Source organism: Triturus cristatus, chromosome 11 (assembly GCF_964204655.1).
Source record: "Triturus cristatus chromosome 11, aTriCri1.1, whole genome shotgun sequence".
Taxonomy (NCBI): Eukaryota; Metazoa; Chordata; class Amphibia; order Caudata; family Salamandridae; genus Triturus; species Triturus cristatus.
Window position 1 is genome coordinate 811,839,346 of NC_140594.1, and position 22,162 is coordinate 811,861,507.

Here is a 22,162-nt window from a genome sequence, read left to right on the forward strand (position 1 = left end):
AGTTTGGAGATGGCTTGATACACTGTTGGAGCATTATCTGGTATGAAAATGCAGCAACTGGATTGGATGACCTTGCAGACCCCACCGCGGTCTGCAAGAATAACGTCTAGAACCATGCGGTTCTGCAAAGTCATAAGGCGATCCGCTTGGAGCTCAGCTGTCAGATTACCAAGGGCACCAGCCGTTACATTGACAGTGGATTCAACCACACGAGTCAGCTGTCTCAGGTTCCTACTATTCACCATAGGTCCCCAAAACGGCAGGAAACCCAAGAAGAAGTCTCCCGCTTCCTGACCCGCAGTGTCTTCCTTACTAATCACGCCTCTCACAACTCTGGTCTTGTGATAGTCAGAGGCGGCAGTAAATGTCGGCGGTAGCAAGTTCGCAATATAACATGTGCCCGAGAAATCAGGGGTAACCATGTATATGCTCGGTCATTACAGATGAAATATGTGCCCTTGGCAGCCAAAAACGCAGGGGAAAACTGTGACGGGAAAGTGTACGTTTCAGTACAGTCACTTCTTCCCAGTTGAGCTCTAGGATTCTGACCATTACCTTGTAAGCAGAACCGACCCATGTGGGGTACGACCCAGATTGGAGATGAGATTTTTCGCTGTCTTTCACCCAGACTAATACTATACCCCGTCGCGTTCCATCCTACATAAGGTCTCAACTCTTCTTTGGGAATGGATGAGTAGGCATCGATATCCCTACTCATATCAGCAACTCCTTTTATCAAAGCCTTATTATTGGTGATAGGTCTGATGGAACGCGGTTGGCGAGGGGAGTACGTATCTAGAGCATAGAGAAACATGGTCTGGAATGCCCATGACGATCCATTGTAACTATACGGCAGCACCAGGTAGGGAATACCCTTGTTAATGGTATGTGGCATTAACCCACACACCCAGCAATTGGTCGTATTCATTACCAGTTGGTGCTGGTGCAAGAGCTGGATAAACGAGTTATTTACGAACTCTGATCGTCTGGTCTGTTCGTGCTCAGGCAAAGGGTGAAAGGAGTGAGAGGAGGCGGTAGAAAGAGGTATAGGCTGTTCAGTGGGTGTAATGGGCTTTTGAGCGGAGAAGAACACAAATCCTACAATAAACATCATGATACTACACAGTGTAAAAAGGCACAAAAATACAAAACATTTACTTTTTACAATTCTACACATCCTTGCGTTAAAGTTCATTTCCTCAATCGGTCTCTCCATCTTAAAAAACTCCATCCTCTACTTGGGCCGCTCGCGGCGGATGAGTGTCTTCTGCTAAGGAGTACGCCTGTCAGTCCAGGGAAACGCCCTAGACCAACCAGAACCATTGACCTAACGTCTTCGGCCTGTACCCCAAAGTCTTGGCACCGCGACCCTGCGGCAGAACCCGGATGGTGGTTCGAAAAACAAAAATCAAGAAAGTCTTTCAGATGGGAGAGCAAAAATGTCAAAAAGGAAATAGTAAGGAAATCTTTATTTGTCCATGGGCCTTGGTCTCAAATTATAGCGGAGACGGCCAGGTGCTGTTTGGTCTTGAAACAAAAGTTCAGGCTCAATGGTGTCCAATCGATTTGATGGTGGCACAGCTTCTTGCAGAATATTGTCACTCTCTTGGTCTGAAACTGTGTCTTTTAGGCGTGCGTCACTGAATGGTACAAAACGAGGCACAGGGTCTGTCTCAGAGTCGGCGATACCCTCCTTGACCCACTGGTCATATGGCAAAGGCAAAGGGACTACTTTACAGTGGGTACCATGGATCCAGTGTTTCTTCCCTTTTACTCGCACCGCTGATCTTGTCGACAGGAATACAAGGAGAGGGCCGATCCAGCGAGGCTCGTCGTTGCTCTTACGCTGGAAATTTCGGATCAGGACCCACGAGCCAGGGTTGATAGGGTGTCCAGGAGGTTCAGAAGCTTGGGGAAGAGTATCATGTACCTGTTGGTGCAAAACACGCAGTTTAACAGTCAAATCATACAGGTAATCGAGTAGTACTGGATGTTCAATCTCACTGAACTTCGTAGGCCTCGGTACACCCCATACGTTGGCCGGGCGGCCAAAAACAACCTCGTAAGGGCTAAGTCCCACTCGTGAGTGTATGGTCATTCTGGTGGACAGGAGTGCTAAAGGCAGAGCGTCAGGCCATTTAAGACCGGTGCTCGCCTGGATTTTGGCCAGCTTGAGCTTTAAGGCTCCATTGTAGCGTTCTACTAATCCAGCTGATTGGGGGTGATTTGCAGCGTGGAACTTCTGCTTTATCCCTAGCCCTTCACATACATTCTTCATCACTTTACCCACAAACTCACTTCCATTATCACACCACACCATTCTTGGCATTCCAAACCTAGGGAAAAATTCCTTCACAAGGGCTTTGGCTGTGGATAGGGCAGTGTTATCTTTCAGAGGATAAGCCTCTATCCATTTTGAGAAAGCACAAACAACCACCAGTACATATTTCAGGTTGTTGCACCTTTCCATGTGAATAAAGTCCAGCTGCAAAACTTCAAATGGACATGATGGGGGTGCAAAGTGACCAGCTGGAGTTGGGGTTCCCCTACCAGGGTTGTACTTCAAGCATACTATGCAATTCTTGACCACATTCTCTGCACACTTGGGAATCCCAGCATTCTGCCATACTGGAGCCAACAACTTGCATATACCTTTCGTACTGATATGTGCCATTCCATGTGCCATAGTAACCACTGGAAGCACATATGCATCAGGCAACAACCATCGCTTATGTTCTGTCAGATCAATCCAACAACCATTCTCATCCAACTTACCCATACTTTCTCTCCACTTGCTTAACTCTTCCTCTGTGGCTTCAGCTTGAAGCGACTTCACACTCTCTATTGTGTTCTCACACATTCCCACATCATTAACCCATCTTGCGGGGCCTGCAACATACATTCTAGTCTTCACATTCTGTGCTGTTTCTTTCGCGGTCTCATCAGCAAACGCATTCCCACGTCCAACATCATCTGTGACTTTCCTGTGCGCACTGCATTTCATGATCGCAACTTGCAACGGTAGGGTCAGTGACTCAAGGAGATCATTCACCAACTTGCCATTCTGAATTTTAGCTCCATGCGATGTCAGGAACCCACGCTCCTTCCACAGTCGCCCAAAATTATGAGCCACGCCAAAGGCGTACTGGCTGTCTGTGTATATATTTACTCTCATTCCTTCAGACAACACACACGCTCTCGTGAGGGCAATTAATTCCGCTGCTTGGGCCGAATTATGTGGCACTCGTGCAGTTTCCACGACCGTGTGTAAAGTCGTGATAGCATATGCAGCAGTTGTGTCACCATTAGGGAGTTTGAAACACGAACCATCCACCCATAAAGTGCCATCACACTCAGTCAGGGGAGTATCTTTTAGATCTACTCTCCCTTTCGTCTCTTCTTCTGTTCTGAACAGACAGTCATGTTGCTCAATCTCATCTGAGTCTGCTGGAATTGGCAACAATGTGGCTGGATTCAGCGTATTGCATCTCTTTATGTGTATGTGATTTGCTAACAGTGTGAGCTCATAGCCAAGTCAAGTGTTGTGTCTTGGTTCTATTTAATAATGTGTCTACAGCATGTGGAACCATAACGATCAATGTATTGTCCATTACCAAACCAGCAGATTGTCGGATAGACATTGCTGCAGCAGCTGTCGCTCTCAGACAGCTTGGCAATGCCCTCGCTACAGGGTCCAAGGTTGATGAAAAATATGCGCATGGGCGCCGTCTGTCGCCAAAAGGCTGTGTTAACACTGACAACGCACAACCATCTTTCTCGTGAACATACAATGTAAAAGGCTTACTGTAGTCAGGGGTACCCAACACAGGAGCTGAACACAATGCATTACGCAATTCCACAAAACTTCTCTGGCACTCTTCAGACCATGGGATAGGATTCGGTGTGTCTTTGCATGTTAAGGCTAACAAAGGTTTTGCCAACAAAGAAAAACTAGGAATCCAATGCCTACAGTATGAGGTAATGCCCAAGAAAGCACGTACTTCTCTCTGTGTTTTTGGCACACTCAACTGTGCAATGGCTTGAATTCTTTCTGGGGTCAGTTTCCTTCCCTCCTTCGATAAGAGATGACCTAAGTAGGTCACTTCTTGTCGACAATATTGCAGCTTAGAGAGAGACACTTTGTGGTGGAAAGCGGATAAATGGCGCAACAGTGACAATGTGGCTTCTTTACAGATCTTTTCAGTATCCGCAGCGATCAGTAAATCATCCACGTACTGAATCAGGATAGCGCCACTAGGTAAAACAAGTGCATCAAGCTGCGCTTTCAAAGCTTGACTGTATATGGATGGACTCTCACAGTAGCCCTGGGGAGCGCGTTTGAAGCGGAAGCTTCGGCCTCCCAGACTAAAACCAAAAATGTCTCTGCTCTCTTCTGCAATTGGGATACTAAAGAAAGCATTCTTTAAATCAATCACTGAAAACCATGCAGCAGAGGCTGGAATCATCGTTAACAAGGCAGTTATATCAGGGACAACCGGAAACTGTGGCACAACAATCTTATTAACCTCTCTAAGATCAATCACAAATCTGTAAACAGGTGGCTGTGAAGGATCCGTTCGTTTTAAGACAGGTAAAATCGGACTATTGCAAACGTTGCCTCTTGTCTCTTCAATCACACCCTTATGAATCAAGTCGCTGACAATGTCTAACAATGCTTTCTGGCCTTCATTAGAGATCTTGTACTGGGGAATACGTGGCAGTCTGACATTAGCCTTTAAAGTCACCACATATGGCGGTATCTCCAAGAGGCCCACATCATTGGGACCAGTAGCCCAAAGGGCATCCGGAAGGGATGACAATTCAGGTGGCATTGTATTTTTAGAAAAGTACATTGGGGAAATCACTTTCTTGCCTAATGTAAGTTGTACTCCTGAAGGAGAACAATACAGTGTAGCATGCAATCTTTTCAACAAATCTAATCCCAGCAAATTCTCACCACAACCTGTTGTCAGAATCAGGGGTGCTTTCAGTTCGCAAGGTCCAACAGAAAGTGACATGGGACTAGAAATCGGGTTCCTAACTGGGGCGCCAGAAAAACCTACTGAAACATTTATATCGCCAGACAAAGGTGCGCCAGGGAGTTTTGAATGCATGATTGAACTCTTTGCAGCACCAGTGTCTAGCAGAAAAGGCTCCGTTACATTTGCTGTAGTTACCTCAACATATGGTCCGCTCTGATCCACTGGCACTGAAACAACTCCCTCTCTCTGTCTATGGCTGTCCTAGTAATCATTACTTTCTGCATCACCGTCCTCTGCATAATAATCATTATTATAATTCTGGGCCGTATTACTAGTCGCGTTAGCTTGCTGATCAAAGCTATTGATGGTACTTTGAGGCGGCAGAGGACGCGCGTTCTGCGGAGCATTTCCACGCCCTCGGCCTCTAGGAGCTTGCTGACCACCCCTACCTCTTGCGCCATACGCATTACCGTTCCGCTGCATTAATTTAGGGCAACTATATTTATAATGACCTTCCTCTTTGCAGTATGAACATTGGTTGGGACCTACAGGGACACGTGGTTGATAATACCCGTTCATTTGCTGGTTGTTCTGAAACTGTTGGGGTTGGTGATAGGCACCTTGGGGTTGCCTATAATTATTCTGACCTCCACGTGGCGGATAGGCCTGCTGTAAAAGGACCTTTGTCTTTAATTCCTTCGTTTTCTTCTCTGTTCTATCTTTCTCGTCCTTATCTCTATTTTCATAATACTGTGCAGTAGCCAGTATTTGCGCTGAAGAAGAAACAGCCCAAGAACTTTCTGAATCTTTCAATTTTTTACACAGGTCAGGAAGTAGATTCTGCACAAACTTATCCACAAACAACCGTTGGCCACCCTCAGTACTCATATCTTGCCCACTGTGATCAATAAACGTTTCTTCAAACCTAGTAAAGAAGTCTGACACTGTCTCATCTTTCTTCTGCTTACATGCAGATAGCTTGTCCCAATTTAAGCGCATCGCAGGCATTATTGTCTTCATATACGTGATGATTCTACCAGGCAGTTCAGCTACTAAAGGTTCTGGTTTCGCACCACCCGTTTGTCTAGCATCAGCAGCAACGATGTTAGCCCATGTATCCCCTAGTTCTGCATCGTGATCTACATTACGAATTGATCCCCATAGAGGCTGTGGAACAACATTACCAAATAACATGTCTATGTCGGCCAGATTCATAACGCATGACCCTGCCGTCTGTGACAACTCCTTATAATAACCTGCTGGGTTTTTACGGGGATCAGGCAATGACTGCTTAAGCGCTAACACCTCTGAGCGCTTCCATGGAACATGCACCCAAACACGCTGGAAATGCGCTGGCACAGCGGGATTACCGGCACCAGCTGCAACTGCTTCCTTCCATACCGGGGGAACTTCTCTCATGGGGTATTGTCCCGCTTTTACCTTTTTCCCCACAAGGACATCTTGTTCAAACAATGACTGTTGACAATCATCATTCCTGAAGGACAATACAACCGCAACTGCTTTATCTACTTCGCGGTCCACAATTATACCAGTTCCAAAATCGAACCTCACTCTACACAATTCCTGCGGGCTCGGATTTTTACCACTATCTTCCAATTCTTCACAGAGAATTTCGCACATTTTCTCAAACACATATCTCTGTTTTGGGGCATCCCATTGATGGAAAACGTTGACAACTGATTCCACATCATACAGTGAAGGGAAAACAATCCATCTACGCGCCATGCTATCTATTACCTTTTTCTCGTCCGGGTTAGGCAATTGGCTACGCAATTGCTTACGCTTTAAACCAGGAGTCGCACCAGACGAATCAAAGAGAGGAGACATTAATGTAGTAACCACATTAGCTAAGCGCTGTCGCGCTGAAGGAGAAGTTGAGGCAAAAACAGGGGGATACACAGAGGGAAGAAAAGAGGATGCAGAAACAGGTACTGGAGTGGTGCAAGGAAGAGTGTCAGAAGAGGCAGCTGCTGTATTAGGCAAAGTCGCAGGAAGTGCGGGGGCAGTTGGAAGCACAACTGGCGGCCCTTGAGAGGGCTGCGCTACATGGATAAGAGCCGGCTGCAAAGCAACTGGCGGTAGCGGCAAGGCTTGCAGTATATTGACTGGAGGTGGCATATTCACAAGCTGGGGAGGTGCCGTGCCATTCTGAGCATACGGGGGTGGCGAACTCAACAAATGTGACATCAGGGGATCTTTCTCCTTTTCTTCTAACTCATTCTGCTTAGAATGTGGTAAAGCTGGGTAACATTTGTCAATCCCTAACTTGCGCTGCCTGTGCAATTGCTCACTCATCTGCTCCTCCTCATTGTCTTTAAATTGTACAGCTGCTTGCATTACTGTCATACCTTTCTCTCTCTTATTCTTTTTCGCTAACTTAATTTCCTTCTGTTTGGCTTCCTTTCGCCATAAGCGGAAAGAGTCAAACATCGCCGGCCGGGCTTTCTTCTTAAACAATTTAATTTCCAAATTATCTAAAATATCGGTATCGAAACTACCATTTTGGGGCCATTTCAAAACACCGTCTTTCCTAGTGTAGTGGATCCATACTTCGTTATATGCAATGGGGCCTACGCCATGTTTTACATAGAGCTCATAAGTTGGAGTTCCAACCGGAGGAACCGGACATGATTCCTCTAGCTGGAAATCTTTTCCACAACCCAAACAGAATAATCTACCAAATAGTCCAGAACCAGGCATCTTTGCTCACTAGTCTAGATCCAAACGTCAAAGGATTATCGATTACGATATTCTCGTGAATACACGAGTCCTCTGGCTTTGGCGTTTGCAAACTCCAAATCACTAATTCAAAATGATCCCGAAGGATACCAAAACAAATGGGAGACGCTCCACTTATACTTAACTGAATATTGCTGATCGATGGCGTCACCAGAAGACTCTCTCGATTGTTTCGCTCTCTCAAATTCGTCAAGGGTCCAAAACAGGTCGATTAATCAGGGCAGCAGTCCTTCGTAGCCGTCGGGACGCGGAGAACCTCGCAGAAAAGACTTTCGGACCACGTCGACATGCAGGGGTCGATGAAGTGGCGGCCTTCCTCCGGAATTTCCACACGATGCTCCTCACAAACCTCTGGCTTGGACTGGTACCGCTGAAATCGTCCCGAGTTGGGCGCCAAACTGAAGTACTGGGTATTTTTGGACCCAGCGGTGCAGGGGCACACACCCTATGACTTCTGGGTTCACCCTGTTCCAGACCTACAGAAACACAGAGTCTTCTGGGTGAAGTCAAAGATTCGTTTATTGGCTGCAGACCAATTACAGGTATCCTAGAAGTACAACAGCGTGTATGTTCTCAGGAGACTGCTGAAAATCATAGGAACGGGCTTCTCCTTAAATACTAAATATCATGCTTCAGGCACACATTCCTTGGTTTACGATATGGCCATATAAAGGTATACATTACAAACGAAAAAGCAGAGTCATGATGACCATCCCACATTCCAGTTCGGCCAGCCCACAATGATTTACACAGTAAGGTTCAGATCCCACATTTGATGTCAATAGACCCCCCCAATAAACACGAGCATCTCCTGTTTTGGGAAACAAGTCATAAAGCAGGAACAAGCAGGTGTGAAAGAGATTGGCCGGAGGATTGTGTAGAATGAAAGGGTTTTATGATGGGTCAAGCCCTGAGGCTAATCACAGGTGGACGGAGGAAGGGGAGCTCGTGAGACCGGTTTGACCTGGGGCAGCAGAGCCAGCTGCCCAGGTCACAGAGAAGTCAGAGGAGAAGCCCATGTACTGTGAGGCCCGTATTTACTCCATTATAGCCTATGTGAGGGCAATGACAAGATGGCCACTGCTTCCAAAATGGAACCCGCGTAGTTGAAGCAGAATAACGTGTACACAGTGCATTCATAGCTAGAACGATATATAAAGCACTCGTACATGCCGCATTTACCATTTGCGGTTTGCTAATACCAAGATAGACAGGGGTAGGGCCCTGTCCCCTACGCGGTCACAAAGATTAAAGTACGACAAACCCTCCCGATCTCGTTCCTGAGACCCAATTGACTGATAACACTTCAAACCAGGAATTATTGGCAGCCACCTTGTGACTCGGTTAAACAGAGTCAAAAGATAAAAGATTGTAAAAAAAGAGAAGGGGGCAGGGTAGAGGCACCCTGACCCCCTATGCCTCTTGGGGGGGGGGGGGGGGGGGGGTCCAACAGGGACCACCCAGAGCCAAGAAAGCAGTAAAAAAAAGTATATATACTTGGCAGGAGTTGTGCTGGATCAGCAACTCCTGCAGAATATTGAATAAAACAAAGTTTAGGTTGTAACATACAGCTCCGTTGCATTTTCGGTGACGTCAGGGCACACGTAGCCTTTGCAGGATACAACCAAATATGACTGGGCAAATAATTTGTTCTAAAACCGTAAGGGCCGTACTCGACGTGGACACATGAACTTAATGAACTGTAGCAGCTGTCACTCGAAATCGCACGTCCACATTTCTTCAATGCCACTATTTCTACTTGCAGGCCTTGGAAGTAGATTTTGTCAAACGTAGTGTATTGGGTACAAAAAACGAGGAAAAAAATAAGCACGGGTTATGCCATCCAGCATAGTCACTTTTTCAGTGGTGTCAGCGCACACAAGGAGCCTTTGCAGGATACAACCAAATTTGACGGGATAATATTTTGTTCTAAAACCGGAGGGCCATATTCGACATGGTCACAACCACTTTAGCAACGGTAGCAGATGTCACTCGAAATCGCACGCCCACATCTCTTTATTGCAACTGTAAACTTCTCTTTTTATCGCGCCAAAGGTTCGCCTTTCTCAACACATTTTGTTTCCCAGTAACCCTTGTCAATGAGAATCGACGAGACCCCCTATTTCTACTTGCAGGCCTTGGAAGTTGATGTTGTCAAACACAGTGTATTGGGTACCAGAATATGTGCCCTCGTGTTATTGTGGAGATTTTTGCGTTGAGACTTACAGGAGATGAAGTATTCAAGTGTGTTAAGGGGATAGCTGCCTAACCGTGTACGAGATGAAACATTCATCAGTGTGTGCATGCGAACAGTGCCTATCTTCCTTCCCTCAACTCCTCTATCAGGGGAGGGTCGTGGGCCCCCTTATAGATAATTTGATAGTGGGGAATACCCATGTGGTGCTGTTAATTGGGGCTTCACTTGCAAAGTTCCCACGGTGACACCTCACACCAGACAGTCTGCCTGTGAAGTGACTTGTTTGGTCGGTCCTTACTGAGCGCTTGGTGGAAACTTGTGTTTAGAAGTGTGGGCCCTATTAGTGGTTTCTGTGTGGCTATCCCCGTGCTCACAGGCACCTGGGAGAGTGTTCTTGGATAATCAGTGCTGTCGGGTTACAAGAGATCATGCACAGTCCATGCCTACAGCATCCATCTTTCTATATACACGCAGGGCACACATGTACACATCAGCGAACAGAGGCCAGATCACAACCGCATGAGCACACGCGGTCCCACGTAGTCTAGCGTTTACCAATACACACACACAAACATACCCATACAAACCCAGATAACACACAGACCAATCCACGCAGGCACATACATACATGCACTTACACATGAACACACATACTCATGCATGCACACATAAATCTACAAATACACACACACACACACACACACACACACACACACACACACACACACACCAATTCACTTAGGCAATGGTAGCAGCTGTCATCCGAAATTGCACGCCCACATTTCTTTATTGCGACCGGAACGGTCTCTTTTTATAGCTACAATGGTTAGCATTTCTCAATGCACTCTACTTTCCCAGTAACCCTTGTCAATAAGAATCGGCACGTCCCACTATTTCTACTTGCACATACACATCCGCGAATGTAGACTTGCACACGAGATCACATGCACACACGTAGTCAAGCATACACGATACGCACACATGTACCTACCCATACAAACCCAGATAACACACGCACCAATCCTCGCAGGTACTTACATACGTGCACTCACACATGAACGCACCTACTCACACATGCACATTGGAGTCCACAAATACACACACATGAACGCTTGTGAGCACACACACACACGCAAACACACACAGACACAGACACACACACACGCTAATCCACTAATGCACACACCTACACATCATAGACACACACACTAACACATAATGTAACTAGCACGGCTGGCCTATCCATGGACCACTTGAAGTAGTATGCAGGTAAGCTGAAATAAAAGCTTATTTTAGTTGAAGGCGCTGTATCGGACACCATCTTGGTTATGTTCGAATGGAGAGCAGCTGTCAGAGGTGGGCACCGATCTTTGCAAGTGCTGCCTCTCACATTCTTGTCAGCCCCACAGGAGGTATGGGGTGCACACCATGTCGGAGGGGGCCTCTGAATTGTTAAGGCTACTGTATCTCGCTCTACTCCATGATTATAAGCCCTCACGGAAGCATTAGCAATACTCTTACTGAGGACTGTCATCAAAGCCGCAGAAACAAGAGGCCATTTGTCACCGAGACTGTGATTTCAGGTGTGCTAATGGGATTAGAGCCACGCGAGCAATGAGCAGATTAGTGTGATTGCATTTCCCAGGCAGCAGCTGCCTTGGCTCGGCTGGCCCTGGATGTAGGCGAGAGGTGAGGAGCCAGGGCTGGAGCAGGCCTGCACCAAGAGGCCGGTAACATCCAATCACTCCCGAGGTGCAGCGCGAGCTTCACACCCAACAGGAAGAAAATGAGAAGGCCCAGGGGAGCGAAAGACATGTGTTTCGGTGTGAAAAAGTGTAATTCTCTAACGGAGGGGATTCAGGCCAGCACTAAACAAGGTACTGCAGTGCTAAGCCCTCCCTCCAATTTTTCTTCCCTTCATAAAGGCAGGGCTCCCGAAATGGACATTTAATCTGTAGCACAGATTCAGAAACAAGTTGACACGATATTTAAACAGCTCTACTTTATTACATTGTCAGACAGGATATTTACAATTGTTTCAGCATGTTGTCTGCAAATATCTATAGAAAAGCAACACCGAAGTGTTGCTTTAAATAAATCAACTTGTTTTTTAATAAATCTCTGCCGTTCCTAAGAGAATGGGGAGAGGATGTAGCCTTATGGCTAGAGCAGTTGATGTAGAAGATAGGGAACAGGGTTCGAGTCTCGGCAACGACGCTAAACATCCTGTGATTTTGGGCAAATCACTTAATCTCCCCGTGCCTAACAAAAATGAATGTGTCCTTCTGTAACGAAACTGGTGCTATGTAAAGCGCTCTGATACCCGATATCTTCGGGTCTAGTTTGCGCTATATAAAGCTCTAAAATTAAAAAAAAGCTGTAAACACTTTTTTTAACTTTTACTCAAATTCATGGCACTCAATTTACCTAGCTGGAGAAGGATGGAAGGTGAAGGCCACCCTGCTGATGCCAACTTGTGATCTGGAGATCACTGCCTGTTTCAGCATAGAATGCTCTAATCACACAGCCATCCCGCCACCTCTACAATGATGCTGTAAGTGGACAAGGAGTCCCAGACCCTAATGTACGCTTCACAGAGGCACAGCACATCAGCATGAAAGACAATACCTGTATGAGGCACCTAATGCACACACATTGTAGCTGTCTTTTATAATACCTAAAGAAAATATGTTGCCTTTGCTGCAATCTGTCAGCGCCATTAGTTAGGAAGCACAGGGCTAAATTTACTAATTGTTTTGCATGAAAGAGCAGAACCGCATTGTATCTACTAAGATAGGGATTGCTTAATTTGCAGAGTGGTGGAGAAAAGGGGCATTGCCTTTGAGATCTCCGCTATCCTGTTGTATGGGACTTACTGGAGGTAATAGAAGGGGTAGTTGGCCCCCAAGGACCTCTTCTGGGCCAACTACTCCTCCTGTTACCTCCTGTAAGTTCCACAAAGCAGCATTGCTGAGAAGTTGTCAGAGGCATGCCCCCTTCCTCCACCAATTTGCAAACGTGCTTCCTGGCACACTACTAGTTGGGTGATTAAATTACCTTGGCTCCAGAAGGACTTGGGGACCAAGAAGCCCTCATGGTACCTCCTGTAAGTCCTACACAGCGGAATTCCTGTGAGCTAGTTGAAGGTCCACCCCCTTTCTCCACTACTCTGCAAATGTGACTACTACTTTAAAAACCATAGAAATTCACTGAAAAAAAACAAAGGTTACAGGGACGTTAAGGTTAGGAATTAGCATTTAAAAAATCTTAAAAATTCACTAAAAAAACAAAGGCTACAGGGATGTTATAGTTGGGGGCAGATTTTACTCCTACAAAACCAGAGCAATTCAGCCGTTATAGTAAGCAGAGTTAACTATAACTCATGCCCCTGCAATGCACTGCTTATGACCTCATATGTTACATTACTCATGACATAGTCAGTGACATTACTGATGACATCATCCACAGCATTTCTGACGCACCCACTCACACCCCTATAGAATCTTTTATACACCCACTGCCACTCTCACTCATCCATTCACAAACCCGTTCACAGAGCCATACCAGTACTTACACACCCACTCACGGATTCATAGATTTACACACATATCCACTCGCTCACCCATATTGCCACTCATTCACACACTCACTAATGAAGCCATTTAAATATTCACTCATACACCCATGCAAATACTCACACACTGAGTGAGTCACCCTCAGAACTACTCACACACCTGACACTCACCCATACAGTCAATCACATAGCCACTTACTCACCAAAATAGTTACACACACACTTACTTCCTCATACAAATAGTAACACGTAGTCACACACCTATATATTCACTGACCGAAGCATGCACTCATCTATATAGCCACTCTCACATTCACTCACACATACAGTCTTTCATATACCCTGTCACTCACCTACACTGCCTTTCCCATACCCAGTTACTCACCCATACTGACATAAGCACTCAATCACCAACACAATCAATCAGGGGATTGTAAAGCGTGCTACTCACCTGTGAGGGTCTCAAGGTACGGGGGGGGGGGTAAGCAGCTGCATTCAGTCAAAGAGCCAGGTCTTGAGTGTCTTCCTGAAGACGTTCAGGGAAGGGATGCGTCTGATGTTGGTTGGGAGCTTATTCCAGGTCTTGGTCGCGATGTAGGAGAAGACTCTTCCACCTGATCTGGCTCTGTGGATGCGTGGGGTTTCAGCGAGGGCGAGGTCTGCGGATGGGAGGTTTCTCTTGGGTACGTGGAAGGAGATTCTCTCGTTGACATATTGGGGTCTGGTGTTGTGGAGGCATTTGTAGGCATCGGTGAGTATTTTGAAAGATACTCTCTTCTTGACGAGGAGCCAGTGGAGGTTCCGCAGGTGTTGGGTGATGTGTTTGTGTCACGGGGTGCCAAGGACGGGTCTGGCTGCGGTGTTCTCTATGGTCTGGAGTTTGCAGAGCAGAGACCTGTTGATGCCGGCGCAGAGAGTGTTTCCGTAGTCCAGTCTGTTGATTATGAGTGCGTGGGTGATGGTCTTCCTTGATTCGGGGGGGATCCATTTGAAGGTCTTTCGGAGGATGCAGAGGGTGTTGAAGCAGCTGGAGGTGACAGTGTTGACCTGTCTGGTCATGGAGAGGGCGGAGTTGAGTATGATACTGAGATTACGGGTGTGGTCCATGGGGGTGGGGGGCTGCTGGGCAGTGGGCCACCAGGTGTTGCCCCATGCAGAGGGAGAGGGTCTGAGGATGAAGACCTCTGTCTTTTCCAAGTTGAGCTTCAGGCAGCTGTTACTCATCCAGGATACAACGTCCGGAATTCCTTCCTGGAAATTGAGTCTGGTGGTGATGGGGTCCTTGGTGAGGGAGAGGATGAGCTGGGTGTCGTCGGTGTAGTATACTATGCTGAGTCCATGTTGTCTGATGATGGCAGCGAGTGGGGCCATGTAGATGTTGAAGAGCGTGGGGCTGAGGGAAGATCCTTGGGGTACTCTGCAATTAGTTTCTATGGGTTCGGAGAGAAAAGGTGGCAGTCTGACTCTTTGTGTTCTGCTGGTGAGGAAGGAGCAGATCCAGTCGAGGGCGGTTCACTGTATGCTGGTGGTGAGTGTGCGGTTGGAGACAGTATCGACCACTGCGGAGAGGTCAAGTAGGATCAGGGCTGCGGTGTGTCCTTGGTTGAGGAGGGTGCGGATGTCATCCGTGGCATCGAGTAGGGCAGTTTCAGTGCCGTGATTGCTGCGGAATCCGGATTGCAAGGGGTCAAGGATGGAGTTTTCTTCAATGAATTTTGTTAGTTGGGTGTTGACGGTCTTCTTGTTGACTTTGGCCATGAAGGGGAGGAGGAAGATGGGTCGGTAGTTCTTGAGATCCGTGGGATCTGCTGAAGGCTTATTGAGTAGGGGTCTGACTTCTGAGCGTTTCCAGTCATCAGAAAAGGTGCCGGTCTCGAGGGTTGCATTGATGGTGCGCCGTAGTTCCAGAGCGATGGAGGTGGCTGCTCTGTGGAAGATGTGTGGGGGCTAGGATCTGTGGGCGTTCCTGAGTGGATGCCTTTCATGATTGACATGGTCTCCTTGGTGGTGACTGGGGTCCAGGAGGAGATGGTGGGCTGGCTGCCATACACTCACTCACCCATACAGCTTCTCTCACATGCACTACCTACCCCATACAGCCACTGACTCACTCACCCCTCACTCATTCATACAGGCAGTCACACACCTCCTCACCCACAAACACAGATACCACGACACCCATAGAGGTAGTCAAACTACCAATCAATCACCCATATAGCCACTCACGTACCTACTAACACACTCATACACCCACTTGGACTTCAACTGACAGACAGATACACATATTCACACAACCAGTCACCCACCCATACATTCACTGAGAAACCTAATCACTCACTTATACAGTCAGACATGCACCCACTCAGTCATCCATACAGTCACTCATACACCCACTGATTCCCCCATACACCTCGGTATATATATTTAACACTCATAAACTTTTTTAAAACACTCAGTCACTGGATGATGTCATCAGTGATGTAATTTGAGATGTCCTCAATGATGTCATCAGTGAAGTCAGCGACCATGTCATGAGTGATAAAATATGTGAGGTCATAAGCAGTGCATTGCAGGGCCTCCAGTTATAGTTAACTCAGCTAACTATACAGGTAAATTTCTCTGGTTTTGTATGAGTAAAATCGGCCCCTAACTATAACATCCCTGTACTCCTTGTTTTTAGTGAATTTCTAAGGTTTTTTTTAATGATCAGTCACATTTGTAGAGTGGTTTAAGAAAGGGGGCTGGGCTTCCGAGCAGCTCTCAGGAATTCCACTGTGGAGGACTTACAGAAGGTACCAGGAGGATTTCTTGGCCCCCAAGGTCCCTCTGGAGCCAAGGTGACGTTATCCAACAACTAGTAGTATGCCGGGAAGCACATTTACAGAGTGGTGGAAAAAGGGGGCGTGGCCTTTGACAACTTCTCAGCAATCCTAATGTGTGGGACTTACTGGAGGTAACAGGAGGGGTAGTTGGCCCCCAAGGCCTAGTGTTTAGTTGGGCTGTCCAACAATACCTCTACCATAAGAATCAGTGCTCCGGTGCTGAGATATGCCCCTGAGCACCCATTCAATTCGGCTAATTTTACTTTCACTTTTATAATGTTATGACGTTAGCATGCCCTGTCCGCTGATCTGATGCCAAACAACATCAAAAAAGCTCAGACTGCTCGGGAAGCTCTTCCCTAAGCAGCTTGAGCCTCGGTGGAAAAAAACTAGAGGCCTTTCTAACCTTCTCCAGTGTTGGTCAATACCTGATAGACACAATGAGGAGGGAGTGTAGCCATTGCCGACGGCTGCACTTAAGGGGTTAAGATTTGTACCCTTATACCATCTGTGTATAAGGCCAGTTTATCAGGATGGTTCCCAATTCGTACATCCTGTAGCTACTTAGCATTCAAGTCCGGAACCTGGATCCCAGTCCAATCTTATTTAGTATACCCAAAAGAACAGCCATTGGACACAACCAAAGATCTTTTCAGCGTCGACCAACCGTAAAAAGGTAGGATTCTGAGTATGTTCACTTTATTTAGCATGTTTATTATTTGTTTGGTATTATCGCTACATCCTCTCTCTGGGATAAAACCTGTTTGATCCAGTCCACCAAGCTTTCCACATATGGACTAAGGCATTGTGCCAGGATTCCAGTGAAAATCTTTGTGTCCCCATCCAGTAATGATAGGGGAAGATAGGATGAGCACTGCTTGGGATCTTTCTTGGGTTTGGGTATAACAGTGTTGTCTGCTTCACATATAGTGAGTGTGACGGTGCCATTGCCGGTGAAGGTATTGTACAGCGGTGTTAATTAGCGGGGCAAAATCAAAATATATTATCGAAGGTCACAGTAAAGCTGTCAGGGCCTGGTGCTTTCTGAGTGCAAAGCTGTGAAATTTCTGAAATAACTTCTGCTATTGCGATTTCAACCTCTAAACTGTGGTCTGATGTGGAGTAAGGGAATGCAGAGGGATGTCGTCAAGATAAAATTGTACATTAGCGAACTGTGGTGCAACCGTTACATATAGGTCTGCGTGAAAAACAGCGGTACCTATTGGCTGCACCTACATTATCCCTTATGGGCTCCCTCGTGTGTGTGGCAAGTTGCTCTAGTGGACTTTTCTGCTTTTTGCCCTGCAATTTACAGGCTAGCAGTTGCCCCCGTTGCCCCCTCTGTATTATTATTGTTGAAGGTGCAGGAGGGCAAGTTAGCCCTATCCATATCCAAAGCTTTTAGCTGTAGTCGGGTGAGAGTTGGCACCAGACGTATCGAACGACAGATTACTGGTGGGCCCCTTCGATGTCTCCAACCCTCTTCTCCAGTTCTCACTTTTTATTCCATCATTTCCTGGTATAGTGAGATGAATTCCACCCGTCACAGCTTTCAATGTGTTCCACCAGAGTGACATTGTTGTTCCAGTTGTGTTGTTAGTGCATAGGTAGTCTATAATGGTATGTTTGACCTTCTCTATGAATGTCAATAAATAAGTCAAAAAAGAGGACCACTGGGTACCCAATTTACAGGCAGAAAATCAGGGAAACCACTACATGTATCTAAAGAGCAAACAGACTGCCTGTAAGAAATATATTGGTGGAATATCTCGCCGTACTTAAAGGATGCTTACCACGTCATCCTCTGCATCGTAATGTGTGTATATCTATCGCACAAGCAGTATTTTCTAATCAGACCTAAAGAAAATCATAAATGACTTCTTCCAGAGGAGGAAATTTTTTTTGTAACAAAAGATCTATACATTATTTATTGTAAATATCATATAAAAATACATGTATCTATACATATCACAGTGTACAACATGATAGCAATACTAAAAATCACAAAAAGGACTATATCCCATACAGTTTAGCACCAGATCAATGGCCCAGTAATGCACTTAACATGCCCAGCACCTCTCACATTCATTGACACCATACTCTCAACCATCCCAACAACCAACTGAAGAAACCATTTGTTGACTATATGCATGCAAAGGAATTGAACCTTGGAAAATACTTCACTGCCAGATTGTTTGCTTTATTTGTCTATCTATCAGTATATTTTGCCTAAAGTTATTTGGTTTTGTTCTCTCTTGTCTTTTTCATCGGTTGGTTGTTGCGATGGTTGAGAGTATGGTTTGAATGAATGTGTTGAGAGGTGTTGGGCATGTAAGAGGCAGACACCACAATTCAGTTCCCTGAAAAGCATGAGCTGTGCTACATGCTTTGCTGGAGCGAAGAGACCTCTAACATTAAAACTCAAAATCTTTACCATGGGTGGTATTGGTGTTATGAGCGATGTCATCCCACCTCAGTATGTCCCTCAAGTATGAAGTCCCAGTATCTGCATCCTTCTTAAAATAAACTGTAGGTTTTAATTGAGTATCCCAGCAACAACATCATAACAACATGTTAGCAATGTCTCTCCCCCCTCTGTGGAGCACCTTTTACAAGACTAATGCCTGCTAGTCCAGCCCAAAGGGTCGGTCATTGTGTCTGTTTGCGTGGACATGTACTCCCTCCTTCCGCACCTGCCCGTCAATCCTCCATGACCACTTGTATTGTCTTTCATTCCTCCTCCTGGACTCCTGCTAGTCTGGCATGGTCACCTTTGTCCTTGGATTTCTTTAAAATTCAAGTCTCTCGCCATGCCGGCAGCCCACTCCCGCATGACCAATACTGTGCTTGCACCGCCCGCCAGATTGAGTTTCCTCATGTCTGGTGGCCTGTTTTTGGCAGTCCCACAGCATTGCCTCAGAAAATGGGCACTGTAATGGGAATGCTTAAAACAGTTCCTGCAAAGCATGAAACTGGGGTGCATGCCCACAGGGGGACACATGTTGTGCCCCCCTGCATGCATCCCCATGCATATGGGCAACAGGGGGCCTTGCAGGGCCCCCTTTGTTTCAGGACTGCCCGCCTCTTCATGGAAGAAAGACCATAATGTCACTGCTGGCGGTCCTGAAACTTGTAATATTCATGGCTGTGCTGCAGCGGCACCACCAGCATATTACTTAGTCCCTGACCACTGCTACCACCAGGGAACAGCATTCCCTGGTGGCTGTGGTGGCGCAATGGCGGCTTGACCACCGAAGTCCTAATTGGGCGGTCAAACGGCTGGTGCAGCAGTGGCTGCACCACCACTGCTGCGTCCCCGAACACTGATAGTCCTCAGAACACCAGACTTTAATTTAACCCTTGGTGTCATTGATAACAAACCCATGTGTTACTTTATGACGGGGTGCTGCTAGATCATGAATACTAACTGAACATTCATGAAGGCCTCACCTATTCAAGTATGTGGCATAATCACAGAATATTCAAATACTCTTGGATTCAAATCGATTGTACTAAAAAATATCTCTTAAGTACTCGTTGTTCAAATTATTTGGGCACAATTCAGCATAGGGGAGAGTGCTAGATGACTATATTTATATGAATGGGCTGCAAGGATATTCTAACACTCATAAGCTCGGGTAACTTGGAAGGCACCAGAGGGATCTGGAAAGGATCTGCGTCTCATAGTATACTTTTCCGCAAGTGGAGTAGATGCGGAATCTGATTAAACTAATTCTGTATTTGTACATTTTCTGATGAAAACAAACTCTTTTAATTTTTATGTGGCAGGGGTATGAACTATTCTCATTGTAATTGCTATATTTTTTAGGAACTGCGCGCTGGAGATGCTGTGTGCAAGCAAGTCTTCAAAAAGGTCCAATGATGCCTTGTTGAACAGCCTGCTGTCTCAGAAGGTAGAAGAAGGCTGCAAAAGATGACTACCAGGCCATCTGCTGGTGGAAGTGAACATCCTTAAGTGCAAAGAGAACATCAACAACTGCCCATCGTCTTACATGCAATCATATCTCTTCAACAATGGCTTGTATTTGTATTTAGAATGCTTTTTTTCAGAAAAACAAAATGTACAACAATGGTTTAGAAATGAAATATAACATGTGCTAGTGCTAAAACACCACTAGGTATGGATGTGTGTCATTTTACAACATAGAATAAAAGAATGTGGGTGCACAGGGGGCGTACTTAGATCACGCTAATTTGAAGTTACAAAAGTTGCTAGACATTTACATTCACTTATTTCATTTTTTTCTAAAGGTTTTATGAAAAAATACAAAACTCTACCCTCATTAAATCAGATAAAATGTTAATAGGAGGAAATACTACTTTAAAAAAGCAACAAAATAAGTCTTTAAAAAAAGTTGTAAAAAAACAAAAACTCTTCCTGGCATGTGAAACAATAGCAGGAATGCGATAGGCACCATCATAATACATTTTATTTTATTCAGAACTCAACTGAGGTCAACAAATAAAAAATACAGAAATATAGAACATAGATAATTGTATTTTTTAAAAACGACTTTAAAAACTCTTTATAAGCTTAAACAGGTTATTGCAATTTGGGGTCCGCAGGTACATAATACATGAGTTAAAAAATTTAAAGTTGTGCACTTTTAAAACAGTTTTAAAAATCTCTCTAGAAACTTAAACAAGTCATAGCAAAAAAATTCATTTGAGGGAGACTTACACGCCGTAATTAAATCTTGAACTAAAATACCATTGTATCTTAAGCGGATTGGCTTTATGAATCGTTGCTGAACCTCTACCAAGATCGGTTTTGGACAAATTAATAATTCGTGAGAAAGATCTTGTGATCCACCGTTACACAAATGACAATTACCTGAAGAATTTTTGGTGGAGTTCCATCTGGTGGAATATACTTTTAAAGGGAGAATTCCTAATCACAGAAAGAGAATACAGTGCCTTACTCTGTGCTCTAACAGGAACTGTAGATAGTGCTCGGGTGTTTTATATACTATGTTTTCCGCAAATATTTTATAATACTTTAATTGGATACAGTATTCCTTATCTAATTCAAAACTTATTCTCAGTGCCATATGTTTTAAAAAGAGCTTCAGCGTGCGATAGAGAGGCTACAACCAAAAAGAGGTTGAATGCAGAGGATAGAAGATAACAAGACAGTCACTATGAGAAAAGGAAGGAGAGGAATCAATTAAGAGTTGTAAGTCAAGGTAAATATTTCAAGTGGGTTGATGAATGTAGTAGGGGGAGGCTTTATGAGATAGCATGCAATCTGAGGATGTAAAGCTGTAGAAAGAAATGACGTTAGGTTGAGCTCTATGTAATGGGAAGATTATTTAAACATGCCAGCTCATGTGTGCAGATCATTTAAACATTAAGAGCCGGATCGTGTGTGTCACTCCTAGGGCTGCCCTTATAAGCCCAGTACTGGGTATCCCAGGTTTGGTAAACGGTCTATGTAGAGACTGGGGAGGTGAGACTGACCCATTCTTTAGGGAAATGCCTGCTTTAATGATCTTCCCTCACTGTCCTAATATCACTGGCTAAAAGTTATTTCAAGCCCTAAAAGTGAGTTATTTGGCACTGGCTGAGAGCATCTTGCCAACATGCAGTCACGATGTTACCTAATCCCAATTTAGGTGGTTTCTACAGCAAAGACACAAAGGTACCTACAGCTCATATCCCTAGTGTATGTTGAACATATTTGTACAGGTAGCTTGTGTGTTACATACATTGTGTGTTAGAATGACCCAGAGTAATGGAGGCCTCTGAGTTATATGTGGGAGTTATAATCCTATTCTTGTTTAAAAGATGTTAGTGAGGTTGTGTT

The 22,162-nt window shown here is 45.4% G+C and overlaps 1 protein-coding gene across 1 annotated transcript in view; it reads left to right on the forward strand.

The window, feature by feature from the left end:
- Positions 1–20,470, forward strand: part of RBP1 (retinol binding protein 1) — a 110,756-nt gene extending 90,286 nt beyond the window's left edge. The window contains exon 4 of the mRNA XM_085634528.1: positions 20,165–20,470. Within this exon, the coding sequence (XP_085490654.1) occupies positions 20,165–20,218 (54 nt within the window). The 3' untranslated portion in view covers positions 20,219–20,470. The remainder of the gene's footprint in view (positions 1–20,164) is intronic.
- Positions 20,471–22,162: the final 1,692 nt, after the last annotated feature.